This window comes from Corvus hawaiiensis, chromosome 3 (genome assembly GCF_020740725.1).
Source record: "Corvus hawaiiensis isolate bCorHaw1 chromosome 3, bCorHaw1.pri.cur, whole genome shotgun sequence".
NCBI classification, from domain to species: Eukaryota; Metazoa; Chordata; class Aves; order Passeriformes; family Corvidae; genus Corvus; species Corvus hawaiiensis.
In genome coordinates this window covers 77,420,831-77,439,056 of record NC_063215.1, presented here as the reverse complement: position 1 = coordinate 77,439,056, position 18,226 = coordinate 77,420,831, and the positions used below count along the sequence as shown (strand labels likewise).

The 18,226-nt window shown below is 44.8% G+C and overlaps 1 protein-coding gene across 1 annotated transcript in view; it reads left to right on the top strand.

The window, feature by feature from the left end:
* The first annotated feature begins 292 nt into the window (after nt 1-292).
* LOC125323454 (centromere protein J-like) overlaps nt 293-18,226 on the top strand; it is a 37,921-nt gene continuing 19,987 nt past the window's right edge. Inside the window, exons 1-7 of the mRNA XM_048298420.1 lie at nt 293-513; nt 2,651-2,746; nt 3,805-3,948; nt 5,688-5,797; nt 6,695-8,108; nt 9,260-9,383; nt 18,006-18,171. Of these exons, the coding sequence (XP_048154377.1) occupies nt 312-513; nt 2,651-2,746; nt 3,805-3,948; nt 5,688-5,797; nt 6,695-8,108; nt 9,260-9,383; nt 18,006-18,171 (2,256 nt within the window). The 5' untranslated portion in view covers nt 293-311. The remainder of the gene's footprint in view (nt 514-2,650; nt 2,747-3,804; nt 3,949-5,687; nt 5,798-6,694; nt 8,109-9,259; nt 9,384-18,005; nt 18,172-18,226) is intronic.

The window sequence follows — 18,226 nt, the reverse complement described above, 5'->3', positions numbered from 1 at the left end:
TACTTTGTAAGTTCTCTTTAATTCAACATCCCTGTAGCATGTAATAATTTTGAATATTTGATGATTGCAGCAAGCAGGTTTTACAATTTAAATAAAATAACAAACACAGAATTTGATTATTTCATTTTAAACATGCAACCACCATGAAAAAAACATGAAAGCAACATTGTTTTTGTGTCACACCAGTTTAGCAAGAGATTTCTAGTTCAATGCAAAAATACTTGTCTTAAGCTTCTCTAATTTTTCTTCTCTGGTGATTATTTTTAGGCTTTTCTGTTTCTCCTGGGATACCTTCTCACCTAGCAGCCACAATGCCACCCCTTCCATGCTTTCCGGCTACTTTCATTCCTGTCCAGTTCCCATCACAAAATTCTTCCCAGGCTGAGAGCCTGGAATTCTCACAGACGTCTCCCTTGGCAATGCGCTCTGCTTGGCAAAGCAGATCCCCAGAGCTCATGCCAAACGAGAGCAGCTCAGAAATCTCAGGAGAACACGTGCAGCTTTCAGATTCAGGTGGGCAAAAAGTGCTGGAAATCTGAACCTAAGTCTATTGTGCAATTCCCGTGAATCTTTGCCTTTGCTAGTGATTCTAACTGACTTTATTGAAGGTCAGGGGAAGGTGCTTTGTTTTTATGGTGGCTTGTAATAAAAGCTTTTAAAGTATTGTAAACTTGATTTTTTTTTACTTCTCGAGTCACAGTTGACTTGCCTCATAGGGAGAGAAGTTGCAGCTTGTAGATATAAATGGAGAAGGAAGTCATTAAATTGAGAAGGCTAAATTATATGAAGTAGGGAATAGGTTATATTTAGGGGAAGAAGCATAAGAAGTCGGATGTGGCTATAGCTTTCCAAGGTGTGAGAGCATATTGCTGTAGCTAAGAAGGCCTGCTCTCTGTCAGCAATCTTGGTTTTTCTCACGCTGATCTAGAGTTGCATCACTGAGAGCTAAAACAATGTAAGCTGCTACTTGGCATATTCTCTTGGCTACACTTTGCAAGCCTTGTCTTCTGTGGGAATATACCAAAGGGTAAGAAAGAATAAAAGAGCAATTTGCAGGAAACCAAAAGTTGATTTCAAAATGGGAGGAAGAGGAGTGCAAAAAAAGTAGGAATAAACACTTAAAAGGAAAGAGAATGTAATTGTAGTCCAGACATGCATCCTGGATTCCTTTGAACTTCTGTAGTGAGACCTGACTGTGAGCCACTCTCATGGTACAACTGAAATTTTATTTTCATATTCTTCTATCTAGCTCAGGACAGGTACTCTCACTGAAAGAATCTGATCACTTCTTGTCTCTGGAACTACTATTTTCTTGCTGGTTTACACGGAACTTGGATCCATGCCCAGTTAAGTTTACAGTAGAGCTTCAGAAATACTTCTGACAGTACAAATGAGGGGAATTGAGAGATAGTCTGTGAGTGGATGAATCACAGAACCACTGAACAGTTAGGGTTGGAAGGGACCTTTGGAGATCATCTAGGTCAACCCCTCTGCCAAGGCAGGGTCACCTTGAGCAGACCACACAGGAACACATCCAGGTGGCTTTTGAATATCTCCAGAGAGGGAGACCCCATGATCTCCCTGGGCAGCCTGTTCCAGTGCTCTGCCACCCTCAGTCTAAAGAAGTGTTAAGGTGGAACTTCTTGTGTTTATAGCCATTATTCCCTGTCCTGACTCTGGGCACCATCCTCTTGGCACTTGCCTTTGAGATACTTGTATGTATTGATGAGGTTCCCTCTCAGCCTTCTTTTCTCCAGACTGAACAGGCCCAGCTCCTGCAGTGTCTCCTGATAAGAGACATGCTCCAGATCCTTCATCATCTTTGTGGCCCTCCACTGGGCCCACTCCAGTAGGTTTTTGTCTTTCTTAAACTGTGGAGACCAGAATTGAACACAATACCGCACATGTGGCCTTACTTGGGCTGAGTAGAGAGGGAGGATCTCCTCCCTCAACCTGCTGGCCACACTCTTCCCAGTGCACCCCAAGGTCCCATTGGCTCTTTTGGCCACAAGAGCACTACTGGCTCATGGTCAGCTTGTCATCCACCAATACTCCCAGTCCTCCTCAGCAGAGCTGCTCTCTAGGTGGTCAGCCCCCAGTCTGTGCTGCTGCTTGGGGTTATTCCTCCCCACGTGCAGCACCCTGCACTTGTCCTTGTTGAACCTCATAAGGTTTCTCTCTGTCCAGCTCTCCAGCCTATCAACGTCCCAGGGAATGGCAGCAGAGCCTTCAGGTGCATCAGCCAGTCTGCCCAGTTCTGTATCATCAGCAAACTTGCTTAGGGTGCTCTCTACCCCTTCATCCAGGTTGTTGACAAACAAGTTGAATAAGACTAGGCAGCAGGAATCTGACAGCAGGAACACACTAGGACAGGGAGAGGTATGACTGCTTTTTATTGAAAGCTGTGCTGACTTCAGCCTGCCTCTTGTGTAAAACTAAGGCTTGAAAGTGCAGAGGCCTCGTAACATCAGGGTAACTTCCAACTGGATCTGGTCAGTGCAGTTGTCTTTGAAATATGCTTCAGCTGAATTTGCACTTGAGGACTGGGCTAGCTGACACTTTTCTGGCTGTTGTGATGAGTCTGGTTTTTTATTGTTGGACACATAAATATATCAACAGTTTGCTTAACATTTCACATTCTTATGTAAAGGGATAAGCACCGAGCCACTGCTTCAGTCTACAGAGAGCGCCACAAAAAACCTTTCCAGACAAGATGCTCAAGAAGAGAACAGAAAAGAAAAGAAAGGTGAATTACACAGATGTTTGGGCACATTGTTCTTGCCTTGCACAGGGAATCACTAGTTGAAAATTAAAGACCTTGGGCACCTCTCCTATTAAAGCATTCTGAGGCAGCATAGCCCCACATGTGAGATCTGTGAGAAGGGACACGTGGCTTCTGCATCTCTTGCGTCTGTCAACCTACTGTGCCGCCTCTGCCTCCTCAGACATATTCTGGTGCAAGGCAGGTGGGAAGGTTGCAGAAACAGCAACACTTGTCTGCTATGGGGCTGGAGATGTTGGAGATATTTGGTGTGTAGCTGAGAAAGACTGAGGGATGAATACAAACTTTTGTATTCCTGTTGTTGGACCAGAAAGTCCTTCCAGCATGTTGCAGAGGACTTTGACAGCACTGGCTGTATTTACATGATGAAGTGAGTTATATAAATCCTGCTACAGCAACAGTGTGTAGTATGAATGAGCAAGGTTTTTTGCTCCAGTTATCAGCCCTAACTTGACCTAAAAGAGGAACTCACCACTAGCTGACACTCAGAAGAAAAATTAATTGAAGTAGAAGCTGCTTTCTTTTGGTGAAAAAGACAGCAAGCATCAATAGGAAGATGCACACATTTGCAGTTCTGTGAAATAAAACAGAAAATGTCTGGTTAGAAACTCTCATGTTCACAAATACTGCTTATTGAACTGTTAAATGAACTGGCTTGCAAGTCACATAATTATAGACACACAAGTAGTTCAGTACTGTCTAGCAGTGCCTTCACTGCCATGTTCTGGGGTGAACACATTAAGCAAGAACTACAAATCTCTAGAGGCAGGGGACACGCATCTTACTACTTGTCATTTCCAAGATTCCAGCACTAGATTTGAGGATCAGAAGCCTCTTTTTTACCACAGACTGCATCCTTCCATCTACTTAATTCAACTGTATTCTGTAAAGTGTTTGCAAAAATCAAAACCTTGTGTATGTTGTTGAAAATACAAACATTTCTAATTATTTTAGGTTATTTATTTTTCATTTATTCATTCTGTAAAGGCTTTGTTTACATTGACCTTTTTCCTGCTGCTTAGAGAACAGTCGATTAAAAAAAAAAAGGAATTTCTCTGAAACTTTTTCTGCTGCTAAAGAAGAACAAAGAGAACAACTAAAGGAGGAGATTTCTTCATCTCAGTTTGGCATAGAAGGGAAGATGAAGACTGGAAATACAGAAGCCAGGTGAGAAATTATCTTAGTCAGTCAGTCAAGCTGCAAACACATGTTTTCCTTGATGGTATACACAATGTTTGTGTTATATATGCAACACCATGGCTCTTTCCTTTGCTTGGCAGGTGTGCATGGGCAGAAATTGGGCAGGTCTATGGCCTAGCAGTTGATCTACTTCTGTGTAAGGGGATGCTGGTCTAGCCAATATAAATGAACTGGGTTTGTAACTGTGATCTCCAAAGGACAGAAGTAAGGCAAAAGTCGGCAAGGAGAGAAAAAAATATGTTGATATGCCATCACTTCTGCAGTGGCCATCAGTTTGTGATGGTAGCTCCTTCATTCCTGTCCTTGCTCTGTCTCTTCAGCTGTGCCAAGACCAATTTTTATATGCCTATATATTGAACAGGGCAGTGAAGTAATCCTTGTTAAAATTATCTGGAGAGAGAAGGATAGTAAGATTTAACTTGGATCACTTTTCTGATCTGGTTCATCACTGCACTGCAAAATGAACTGCACCAGGACTGTGGGGATGCTCACAAAAGGCAGGAATGGGTGGGCTGGCACTGGTGATGGAAGAAATGCTCTTAGAATTGTTACCTTTCCTCAACCGATGCAGATAGAAGCAGCAGGTGTTTGGCGCACTGAGCCTTTCATCAAGTAAAAAAAGAAGCAGCAAACTTCTAGGAAAGCACAGACTGAGAGCAAATGTCATGAAAATATTAGTGTGTTAACCATGTGGGAAGTTGGACAGAGAAGGAAGACAGGGACCTCCAGAGCAGAAGACTGGGAAGATGTGGCAGCACCATATGAATGTCTGGGCAAGTGGCCCTGTCCATGTATGCATTTTTGGATCATCAGTGAGCTTCTGAAGTCTGTCTCCCAGTCACCGCTACTTGTGATTTGGCTGGTATTTCACATTGTGGTCTTATCATGAGCTGGATGAAAGTAAAGCACAGAATGTTCTCCAGCTCTTCATGACACTTTCACTATGGCACCAGGCTGTACTTGGTTTGAAGCAAGCTTTGCTGAAATGAGAATTGTCTAATGTTGAGTCCTCTTCAGCAAGAGTTTTCCCTCCAAATCTCATATGATTAGGTCATGGTGTGATAGCAGAGACAGAGGGACAAATTAAAAGATTATCCATGGTACAGTGGTACTGGGTAGAGATGGGTGTAGGAAGGACAGTGATGCGCTGTACTTCTATTAATCCTAGAATTTTTTTATATTTTGTAGAAATTATTAATAAGTGACTAAATTAAGGATCAAGCACATTTCCTTTGAAATAAGATATGCTTGTGAATGCTGTATTATGCTTCATTTTGAGTCAGCTTTCAGTTTGGCTCTCTACAGCATTATAGACATTATTTTTTTCTACTCTATCACTCTTCACCATCTAATTCAAGCCACTCTACCAGAGAGATAGTGAGTTCTTTGTGACTGTCATCAACTCTAGTCTGCAGAAAATGACTGAAATATTTTTCCTTTTGACTATTTTCTATTTCTAAGGACACACTGATACCAGCCAAAAAATGTTGCTTGCTGAAAGTATAATTAATGCTTGGTCTAGACAGGATGTTTTAGAGTGAGAGTTGGATTCACACAATAGGGAGATTTTACTAACATGCTTCACATTTTAAAAGTATTGCAGAGACCATTTACAATTCTAAACTCCATATCAGCTTCATACAAATTATCAAAAGAAAACTAACTAAAGAATGTTACAAATAAGTACCTTCTTTTTCCTTGCCTGGGCAAATCACACCAGCAATTGGTATTAGACAGAAGACTTCTGAAAAATTTGTTGAAGAGCAACTTAAAGCAGACAATCATCTCATAGAAAAGCAGCAGAAGGAGCAACAGGTACTGTTGCCATCGGTGCATTCACTTCGTTTTTGACAAATTCTCACGGACATAGATATTGCATGGGCTCTATTTGGTCTCATTGCATGGTAGCACATTTTTCCACTGATCTTGCATGTGATATTGAAAGATTTTTCCCCAAAGTGGAAAAAAAGGGCTGTATTACTCAGTCACAATCCTATTCCCCCACTACTTCCCACTGGATTCCTCTGTTTCCACCTATTTTCTGGGTCATAGTTTGTGCCCAGGTCTCAAGACACTTAGTTAAAATAGACATCAAGGTAGTCTCTGTTTGTTCCATAATAAATGGTCTCTCATGTGCCACCACTGTGAGAATGGGGGCATTTCCAAATGCAGGTTTCCTACAAGGGCCAATTACAGTGAGAGTCTTCTGCTTTTTGCTGTGGGTACAGTTTGAGATGAGCTTATGCCTGACACCTCTAGGTGTCAGACTCAGCATTTGGTTCGGCTTGGTGACTTGGAAGATGCATGTTTCATCACTCAGAAATTTTCTCTATGTCTCCTTGGTAAAATAGCATCTCATACTGATGCAGTTATATATTTTTGTGTCACATTGTAAAAACTACTTGGATTTGCCCTGAAAACAAAGAAGGATAGAACTTTTCCCATCTTCTGTCATACAGACATTTAGCACCATCTTAATCCTTTGACTCTACTAATGAATGAATGAATGGAGGCATCACATAGCGACTGCTTCTAAAAATTCTTGCACCTTCCCTGTAATCTCAGGGCTGTTTCTTATGTACTCAGTTATCCGTACCCAGTGTCTTTAAGACTTCTGGTGTCTCAGTTTTTTCAGTTATTGTAAATATCTTCCTTTCTGCAGAACAATTCTCAGGCTGTGACTGTCAGGATTTAATTTTTATTTTTTTCCAGGGCAAGCCAAAAATAACACCTCGAAAGCTTTTTCTGAAACGAAGAGAGGGCATAGCCAGGCTCAAAAAAATTAAGCAGAGGCCTGTAAAAGAGGACAGCAAGAATTCCAGAAGAGCTGGTTTGAATTTCTGGGGTCATTTCTCCCAGTCTAGCCAAGTGAACAGAGGCATACTACAGCCAGGAGAATGCTCTCAGCTAAATCTGCAGGTCAGTAGCTCCATGCAGATGGATACACATGAAAAAAAGCCAGACTGTGCTTTAGCTGAGAGGGAGATGAAGGTTAAGACTGACTGTGAAGCAAAAGTAGTTGAGCAAAGTGCAGAAGAAAAAGAAGTGATTGGGGGAGATAAAGACTTAAAGGAAAATCTTGGTGACACACCACAGAGAAGATGGCCTGAAATCCTGCAACCACGTCCCAAAACAGCAACAGACACAAACCTACAAGTAGGAGAGGAGCTGGAGACTCATCACATGGGTCCTTTAGAACAAGTAGGCAAAACTGCTGGAAGAGCTGTGGAGGGTACTCTGCAAAAGGACCTAGGTAGGGTGGATCAGCCTCTGAAAGGACATCTCATAGAGGGAGCAAAAACCCCCTTGGAAGTCCTACAGAGGCATTATCCACTCCAGGGTTTAGATACAGATCACATCAAGGAGGCAGAGTGGAGTGCAGGTCCTGCATTCACACAGGGTCAGAACTGGGTTCAGGTATGCCCACAGGAAGTTGTGGACAGCCAGAACTTGGAAAGCAAGAGGCAAATCCATACTGGGTTTAAGGTGGTCAATGATAAAATAATAAAAATTACATGTAGCTCACCTGAGGCTGTGGAGAAGGGAAGCTCAGCCTTGCAGCAAGAGTGGCAAAGGAGGGGAACAGTTGCCTCCAAATGGCAAGTTGCATCTTTCTCCTGTGAGTCAAACTGCTTACCCCCAAAAAGTAATAATGACCCCAAATCTCACCATGCTCAATATCCCTCCCAGCATGTGCCTCAGGGAGTGGATCACACTGGCAGGCATTTGGATCTTTCTGATGGTGATTATGCTAGTGATGAACCCAGTGGAACAGAAAAAATCTCTCTGAGGAAATACTGCAGATCACCACCAAGAAAACAAGATATTCAAGCAATTTCAGGTCAACAAGATCTCTCCTGCAGCACAAGCAGCAGTGATTCTAGTACTGGAGCTGTCAGTCTGAAAGGGAGCAAGGCTCGCTCTTCTTTTCGTCAGTCCCTATTTCAGCTCACAAGATTGAAAAGGAGAGAGCATGAGCCTGAGTCAAAGAATGAGAACAGGACTAGCAATGTTAAAAGCCTACATCTGCCATCTTCAAGAGAGGCTCATGAGATTCCTGCTTTCAAGATTAAAGAAAGCCCTGAAGTGGAAGAACTACAAAAAAACATGATTGCAGACACATCCGGTAAGAGCTACGCAAGTGTTGATTTATGTTTATTTTTCACTGGGGAAAAATTTTTGTCTTGGATTTATGACTCCTTCTGCCTGTGCTCCCTAGCTATATGCCCACCTCTGTCAGTATTTCTCAGGCCTAAACTGGAAAAAACAGAGAAGAGGGAAGAGATACATCTGCAAGCCCCTTGTTTTTCTTGGTTCTCTATCACCACGAGTCATTCTTCCTAAGTCTGTTGCTTGAGGTACACTTTCAGGTGCAGACTTTAGATCCCATGAGATGGCTGCGATATTCAATGAATCTCTGTAGTCAGGGATAGAATTCCCTGTAGCTTAGGTATGACTCATCCCTTGACAGTGACATATTCCCATTTTCTATTTAAATTCCGCAGAGATAACATATGTGACTTTTTAAAAAGTGGGCAAATTAATCTCTCAAATTTGCATGTTTTTCTCCTAAGGCACAGACAACCTCCGCTCAGTGGCAAATTAAAATTTCCTAAGAATGTCTTCACTCAGTTTTGCCTTAATGTGGTCCCAGCTCTTTGGTCAATCAATGTTTCTTGTCTTTTGGCTCAGTGATCTTACTTCTGGTCATGAAGTGGCATCCTGCTTCAGCAGGCTTTAGTCCTTTTTATTGAACAAGTTCTTGACTTTTCTTGATTTCCACTGAAGGACTTCCCACACATTGACTCCTCATCCCAAACCATTGGCTTTCTCTTTACATAATATCAGTCAAAATAAGTTTTCCTGTCTGCAATAATCACCAGGGCAGAAATACTCACTTCTGATAGCTCTCAATTGCTCTGTCACAATCTAGAAGCACACTCTAGTCTGTGTCAGACTGCTGCTACAAAAGGGTTCCTGAGTCCTCTTTGAAAGTTATGCTCATGCTAAGGTTGAACCATCAGATGGCATTCACATTCCTAAAGAGGAATTCAGCTACTGACACTAATATACCCCGAAATCTCTTTCATTTACTTGATTTGTAGGGCTTGGATTGCACTACTAAGACCTTTGCTGGGAATGGAATACTTGCATAATTAGGCAAAATACATTAATTCCTTCTGATAGATTAAGCAATAAATGCACTTATGCAGTCTGTGGTTTTAAATACATAATGAGGGTTCATAAATATTCACCAAGTTCTGTGTACTATCACAGATACCTGTCCAGAAGAATCCCAGACTATCCTTAGCAGAGGATTAGAGATTGACGTATACCGCAGAGGAACCCCTTCACTGACCATGGTGAAAGAGGAACATGAGGAAGCAATGCATTTTTGCAGGTAAATCTGCATACACAAGAAACTGATCTGTGTGTGCAGTGAGGAAAATATTTCTTTTAGCTTCCTTAAAATCAGGCTGCTAAATTCTTACTTACCAGCTAAGTTCTTTCCACTGGCATTTCTGTTGTTTCTGAACTGAAACACTTATTTAGCCATCTAGATTAGAAGTAAAGCATGTCACTGAAGTAGGCCAGCTCTCAAAACACTGATGCAGTTTGGGTCTGAATCTGAGTAGCACCAAATGCTTCTCATAATTTGCTGAATATCTTTGGATTACAGTGAAAGCAGTAGGAACTCAGGCTAATTTTTTTAAAATTTGATCAGGCCACTGATTAAGTAAAGGATAAACTTCTCACATTCACAACAGGGTAGCACATATTTCTGAGGTTAATAAAAAGTGTAGATTATACATCAATGCCGACAGCATTCTTATGTCAGGAATACTAATCTTTAGACTAGACTGAGAATGTATTTGTTATCATATAAATTAAGAAGTTGAAAATTCAAGATAGTTGCTTTTGTAATTTGTAATTTGTAATTATTAAACGCTGTCAAAGTTTTAGTTTGGTTTTTTTTTTGTTTACATCTTCATAGAAGAAAAATACTTTCTTAACACAAAATCGCTGCAATGAATAATTTTGGAACTATGGGATTTGTAATGGAAGTGCCTTCACAACTATAATTAATTTTAGGCTATGAAAATGCCTCTAATAAAAATTGAGGTTGCTTACAATCAAATCAAATACGAATTTTTAATGTGATGAAATCTGTTAGAAATTAGTAGGTGCTATCTACTGTAAACACAGGAGAGATTCTTTCCCTCTTTACATTTCAAACCTAGTTCTTAACTGGTGCAAAATTGACATAGTTTATTGATTTTGATTTTTTGATATATAAAGCAAAGTAAGAAATTATTTTTCAGATCTACTTGTCCATTCCTCTTAATTTCAAAGACCACAGGAATAGTGCAAAAGGCTATTTTGCATTTATCAGTTTGTATCATTTTCTCCTATAGCTGTCTTGTAGCAAAATGTTTTCACCATCTTAAAAATAAATGGTTTTGTTAAAGATCTTTCTTGGATCTCTGATCTCTGGCTGACTCTAATAGGTGTTCCAGATGTGAGTGTTTGTGGGATTTGGAAGTTCATGAAACTACTAATGAAATTAGGTGCTGCTTTTACTTTTACTGGTGTAAATTTTGACTGTGGAGTAATGTACTGGTGCAGAGTTACTGCAGTGCCAAATTCTGCCAGCACTGTATTCTCTGCCTGCTGGCAGTGCTGCCTTACAGATGCAATTACTTTGACTTTTTCAAAATAATGCATATTTTTAAAAGAGCTTGCCATCGATTTATTCATGTCATTAGCCATAGTAGCCCCTAGCATTTCCGCACAGGTGTTTACCCAAAAATGCCTGCCCAGTATAATGTGTACATCTTTTCACTCACTTTTTCTAACTTATAAGCTAAAGCTAATTGCAAAAGGCAGCTTATCCTCCCCGGCTGTGTCAGCTCTGTGCTGATTTATGCAATCTGAGAATCTGCTTTGCATTTTTAAATCAGTAACATCTTGTTAGGTGTAGGTTACGGGGGTTCTGGGGTCCAGTCGGGACGGCCGGATGTAGACGGTGACGGATGGAGACGAGAGATCTCTATAGGCAGGTCTTGGGACACAGCCGGTTTATTGTAAAGGGCGTGGGTATTGGGGCACTGCTCAGAGCTGGTAGACTCAGCTCTGAGCAGGCCCAAGAGAGCAAGAGAGTGAACGGGTGAGAGAGAGAGAGAGAGAGAGTAGGAGCATGAGTGGAAGTGGAAGAGAGAGAATGAGAATGTCTGAAGTCCTGGTTACAATACAATAAATCATCTTCTGCACTGAATATTCTAATTGTCACTAACCAATCTAATACAAGATACAAATCCTATAGCATTTACATACAGCCTATAAGAGTTCTTATATTACCATAGAGTGTTACATCTTAACTTCTAAAAACTACTCTTTGGACCCCTTCTGCTGAGCTAGTAGGGTCTGCTCTGACCCTTGGACCTGTTTGCAAGCAGAGGGTATTGTTCCATCAAGAAGGGATTACTTCAGTCGGCCATACCATTGTTTTCTAGTTGTTCAGTAACTAAGACCTGGTATTTCAAAAGTGGCTTTCATTTCGATGTTGCCTGTAGTTTTCATATTCCCAAAATCTTTTGTCAGGCAATCATATTTCCAAGGCTTTCCTGTTTCATCTTCCCCAACATCTCCCCCTTTTCGACAGACAATTAAGATATTAGACATAGTCTTACTCGTCATTTTTTGCACACACTGAAGTATACAAGGTACTGCTACTAAAACTATAATTATTACTACTAGAATAATCAAGCCTATTTTACAGAGTTCCCTTAGCCAGGGTGCAAAGCTCCAACCATCAAACAAACTGTCTAGCCAAGACGAGTTATCTGTTGTAATTTGGTTAGCTAGGTCCCTTAGTTTGTCTTTGGTTGATTTACAGGTAAAGCTTCGCTACAAAAACTAAAACATAAGAATAAAAGCAACATGCACGCGCGCAGATGAGAAAGCTCCATTATTTTCTTGAGCTGTTTTTGGCAGATCGCTTTCTTCTGGTGATTCTGCGCACTTTAGGTTTGGGTGCTTGCTTCCTGGCTTCCACTTGCAGGGTCACTGGCTAGTGTGGAACAGACAGTGGGCTTTGATGCGTGGTACAGCTTCACGTTTTTTTTGCTGGAACCCACTTGAGCTCTCCACCTGTGGAAACACATGCAAACCCCTTCCCCCATGTTATAAGATTGTATGGTCCTTCTATTTTTCCTGATTCTAGATTCTTGATTAAAACTAGGGGGTGCTCTTTCAGTTTTGCTTTTTTGTTGTTTAGGAAATGTCTAAAGATGGGGGGTTCAGGCTCTTCTGCAGAGCTGTTCAAGAAATTAAAAACATACAATGCTTTATTCAACCTCCTTTGAGGTGTAGCCTGGGCTTTTCCCCTTTTCTGTTGATTTAAAATGCGTTTTAAAGTTTGATGTGTTCCTTTTAGGGTACTTTTTGGCAGTTGTTTAAGATACGGTGAGCAAATGCCACTGTATCTTACAGCACTTTTTAGTTCTTTAATTTGGAGAGTGGAGATGGGAGCCCACATTTTAGGACTGTCAGGCTGTTGGCTAGTTATCACAGGCTTAGTTAATAGACTAAGACTTTCATCTTTATAGATTTGGGGTCTTATTTCATGGCAATCTGTTAATTTAGAATAATCTGAGCACTTTGGAGGATTTTTTGATTCAGAAGGTAGCGCTGACAAACTTTCAGAACTCGTTTTCTCTTTCTGGGTTGCAAGATCCCCGCCGCTTGCCGGCGGGACTCTGGGGCTTATTGCAAACAAATCTGGCTGCTTTTCAGAGTTTACTTGTGTTAGATTTAAAGCATCAGCTCCGGCAGAGGGGCTCTCTGTCCCCCCTGCCACTGGAGCTGCATTATTGCTCTCGGGTCCCCCCTTGCTCGTGGCTCCTGAGGCGAGGCTGCGCTGCGCGGAGGGATACGGCTGTACGGTGTCGGGGGACCCCGGCGGGGGCGGCTGCGGCGCGGGGATGGGACCCGGCGGGGGGTAGCGATGGAACGGCAGAGTTCGGGAGTGGTGCAGCCGATCTCGGTGGCAGCGGGCGAGGAGGCGGGGTGGAGCTGCGCGGCGGAGTCGCGGGAGGATGCGCGGCTGGTCCCGGGAGCGGTGCTGAGGTTGGAGAAGTCTGAGCGGACTGATACCACTGGTCCGGGAGTTGCAGCAATGGCGCATGCGCGTGTTGCGTCATCAGGTCCGCGCGGTAGGCTGTAAGGGCAGCAGTCCGTGTGGCGGGCGGTTCGGGCAAAGCGAAAGATGGCAGGACTGCAGAACCAGGGGCTGGGGCTGCGGTCGCGGGAGGCAGGAGGGCTGGTGGCTGGATGGCGGCGTGCTGCTGCTGGAAGCTTGTAGGCTGGGCTGGGGTGGGTGGTGGTGCCGCGGGAGACGGGGCTGCAGTGCCGGGAGACGTAGCTGGAGCAGGGGCAGGAACGGAGGAGACTGCAGACCTCTGTGCAGGCAGCGCGGCACCGGCATCAAGTGGCTCGCGGAGCTGGGGCGCTCCCAGCGCAAGCGATGGTGTGCGGGGATCGGGGAACTGCACAGAAACGGCAGGAGAGACGGGAGTAGACACAGGCGGCTGCTGTGCCGCCACGGGGCCGGGGGACCGCTCGGGGCGTGCTGTGTGCGCTTGAACGGCAAGGTGGGGGGGTAGGGTTCCTGCGGTAATGTGCACAGGGGGTGCTGGAGACAGCAGCGCGGCCGTGACCGGCGCTGTAGGCACCGGTGGTTCGGGAGCGGCAGGGGACTGTGAAGACGCAGCAGCGGCGGACGCGGATGGAACAATGGCTATCATCGGCGCCGTGTGGGGGGGGGGGACCTGGGGGGCTGGAAGAAGGGTCGCCGCTTGGCTTTGGGGGGGGCCGGCTATAATGGCAGCCATGGCCATAACCGGCGCGGCTGGGGGAGGGGTAACACCCGTAGGTAGCAGGGGGGTAGGCGCTGGCCCCGCCGGGGGTACCGCCGGGGGGCGGGGCCACCATGATGTCAGCAGCGGGGGGTGGGGTAGCAATGACGGCAGCAGGGGGGGGTGGAGCCGCGGTGACGGAACCGGGGGGGGGGGCACGGGGGGGCAGGGGCAAGGGGCGGGGCCGCGGAGACGCTGGCACTGAAGGCGGGGGCCGCGGAGGATGGGGCAGCGGGGGCCGCGGGGGATGGGGCAGCGGGGAGGAACGGGATGGCGGGAGGGGCGGGAGGGGCCGTAGGGTCCGGTGGGGTGGCTGGGGCCGGGGTAACGGGCGCGGGGGCCACGAGCGCGGGGGGCGGGGCGGCGCGCGTCAGCCGGACCGCGGGTATCGGAGCCACGGGGTCCGGCGGAGGGGCGGGGGCCGTGCTCCGCTGCGGGCTCGCGACAGCAAGGGGCGGACTAGCAGCCGGAACCGGGCTCAGCGGGGTGACTGCTGCGGGCGGCGCCACCGCGGCAAACAGCTCTACCAGCGCTCTGCAAGCTGGGAGCAGCTGTGCGGCTGCCATATCCCGGTAGGAGATATTATTAAAGAGCTTAACTCCAACTGTGTCCCAAAAGTCTCTTGTAAAGACGGCTGAACGGTCAGCATTTGGGAAATTAAGTCGGGTCCATTCTAAAAGATTTTTTAGCTCGTGTTTAGGCAACTGACTTGGACCAGAGCTTATAAGTAAATGCTTAAGTTGCTTATAGAGATCTCTGTCATGGGCAGAGTGGGTTTGTCCCATTTTTTAGACCAGTATGATACTCACTTAGGTGATGTCGCAGGAGCAGCGTCCTTACTCAGATGTCTGTCGTGGGGGGCTGGCCAGGCACTCCACTCAGCACTCAGGACGCCGCTTTTCGGTCCTTTCCCAGAGCTCCGATTTCAGTCGTCGCTTGGCAACGGCTTTCCGTGCTCAGGACCTCACGGGTGGGTCCGCACTGAGCTCCAGTGCGGGCGGTGCTCAGCACTACTCGCCTGTGCTCGGGGCGTGCGGCAGATTTCCGTCAGCAGAGCTCCGGTCAGTACTGCTTAGCAGCGTGTCCGTGCTCGAGGGGTGATACGGCAGACCTCCTCAAAGAGCTCCAGGGGGCCGCTGCGCAGCAGTGGCGGCCCGTGCTCGAGGGCTGCCAGGCAATTGCCTCCAAGAGCTCCAGGTAAACCCTGTGCTCGAAGGCTGCCTCAGCAGAATTACAGAGCTCCAGCTATTACGATGCGCAGCATCGGTATGCCGTGCTCACGACAAGTTCTAGGTGGCTATAACTGGTCTTTTAGTTACCGTCCATGGAGAAAAGTCCTACAGATGGAGAAAGCTGAACCGGGCGTTCAATCACGTTGTGCGCCAGGCTGCAGGTGCTGGGTGTGGGCTCGGCAATCACGGTGGGCGCCAGACTGTAGGTTATGGGTGTGGGCTCGGCAATCACGGTGGGCGCCAGACTGTAGGTTGCGGGGGTTCTGGGGTCCAGTCGGGACGGCCGGACGTAGACGGTGACGGATGGAGACGAGAGATCTCTATAGGCAGGTCTTGGGACACAGCCGGTTTATTGTAAAGGGCGTGGGTATTGGGGCACTGCTCAGAGCTGGTAGACTCAGCTCTGAGCAGGCCCAAGAGAGCAAGAGAGTGAACGGGTGAGAGAGAGAGAGAGAGAGAGTAGGAGCATGAGTGGAAGTGGAAGAGAGAGAATGAGAATGTCTGAAGTCCTGGTTACAATACAATAAATCATCTTCTGCACTGAATATTCTAATTGTCACTAACCAATCTAATACAAGATACAAATCCTATAGCATTTACATACAGCCTATAAGAGTTCTTATATTACCATAGAGTGTTACATCTTAACTTCTAAAAACTACTCTTTGGACCCCTTCTGCTGAGCTAGTAGGGTCTGCTCTGACCCTTGGACCTGTTTGCAAGCAGAGGGTATTGTTCCATCAAGAAGGGATTACTTCAGTCGGCCATACCATTGTTTTCTAGTTGTTCAGTAACTAAGACCTGGTATTTCAAAAGTGGCTTTCATTTCGATGTTGCCTGTAGTTTTCATATTCCCAAAATCTTTTGTCAGGCAATCATATTTCCAAGGCTTTCCTGTTTCATCTTCCCCAACAGTTAGGATCACAAGATGACTGCCCATTGATAGCAGTTCACTTGTGCCATGTGACAACTTGTGCTCGCTGGAAACAATCAAAGCCCTTTTCTGAGCAGCGTGACATGCTCAAACCTGCCCAAATCTGTTCATTCTTTTGTTTCCAAGCACTTGGTTTTCAGACCTTTCCAGGCACAAATAATATAAGCAAGAAGAAAACCAGTTGGGATGTAGTGTGTTGTGTGTATCTTGTGCCTAACAGCACCTGGAGAGTGTTCAAGGCATCAGCCCATGGCTCCACCCCTGTAGCTGGCACTTGGCATGAGCCAGAGGATTCGCTGATGGTTATTTGCTTGCTCCTTCCACAAGGGTGGCTTGTTTGCAATTTTTAATGCACAATTTCCTTTTAGTGTGGAATATGCACACTTTTTGAACCAACAGCAACAATGTGTTGATGGTTGGTTTATTTTTTCCCACCTGCATCTTGCTGAAAACCCTTTTCTTGGAAAAAACATTTTGCTTCATGTATGTTTTTGCCTTACAGACAGCCCTGCCTCAATTTGCCTCATGCAGATGTGTGCCTGGCATGCAAGCAAGAATTTCCATTTGTGCAAAGTGCTTAGCCTCTTTTAATGTATTTTCTATCTGCATTCTGCACTTAGCTCCTATTTGTAATTTATAGCTGGGTTATGAACTGTTTGACAGAGGCTCCAAAGAAGTATCCTTAAGTGCTCCTGGTATCCTTGGTTACTGTGTTTCCTCAGGGCAGGGTTTGTTTTCTAGCCTTGACTTAACACGGTTCTGTTCAGTCTTCAGTGGAAAATGTTATACATAGATCTTGCATCTTGCTTTTGTTGTAGGGCATTGTATTTCAGAGTAACTGGTCTGGGTATGGAGGAGTGGTAGGCTGGACATAATCACACAGGGGCTCTATTTGCTCATTCAATTTGATTATTTTGAGGAGAATTAATACTTATATTGGCTGTCACTAAGGCTTTCTCTAGCATGCTTTTAACCAGAATATTAGCCAAGCTTATTTAGAATAGAAAACAACAATAAAAGTAGGTAACGAATGATAAAGAACAGAAGGATATAGGGAGTTTGTTTTTCTCTTAGTCTCTGTGAGAACTTCCACATTTTGCTCCTGAGGTGCTAAACTCCATTACTGAGAGGGAAACATGAGGTCACGGCTGCCTCCCGTAGTTCATGTTGCTTTTCGAGTAATAGTGGTGGACAGATGGTGGCTGTAGGTCATAAAGGGAGCTGGAAGCTCACTTTTTACTTGTTAGCAGGAAGCTAGCAAATAATTTCATGTCAGATTAAAAATAAACTAAGAAGTTAGATCCTAGTATATTAATAAACTCGGAGGATATGTAAAGATTTGTACTCTTCTGAGTGAGAAGTGCACTTCCAGATCAGTCATGTCTTGAGACATTGAGTTCAAAGGAAAAATCTCTTCTGAACACCCACATTTAACTCTTGGAGCGTATTTACCTGTGGAAGGTAAATTCTTTATCCCGTTTCATTCAGGTCCATGGGTAATCTGATTTGTAGTAATGACTGGGCTGATGAAAACACATCTCAGTCCCCAGCCTTGCATGATTGCAGGGCTTCACAGATACACTGACAGGTAACAAGCTGTGCCTTCTGCAGGTCTGCCCTAATTTAGCTATCTGAATACAAAATGTGTTTAAAAGCCTCTAAGTTCATGGTCATTGTATTGTCAAAAATTTCAATTAGAATTGTTTCCAGCAGCTAAATAGAAAAAATGTTGCAGCTGAACGCATACATGAGTGTTCCCACTGAGAAGTACCTTAATTTTGACAAGTGCTGATAACTTGTTGCCACTCCCAGCAGTATCAGCATATGAGGGACATGCCCAAGCCCTCCAAAGATCATGCCCAAAGAAAGTGTATCTGAGGACAGTCCTTCATTACAGTCTCGTATGCCAATTTCATACTCTTTGCTTACCTTATGAACAGAACACGAATAGACCAGCTCGAGACTGTCAGGAGACAGGAGTTGGCTCACCCTTTGGAATACAGTAGAGATCAAGCTCACCCACTGCAGAAAGAAAAAATTGCCCAGAACAAGTTCAAAGGAGCAGCTAGAGTCACTGGAGAACATGTGAAGTCAGAAGAAATGCAAGTAAGTTGTCTTCTCTAGAATAAATATGCAGTTCTCATCAATTAAAATCCTTTCA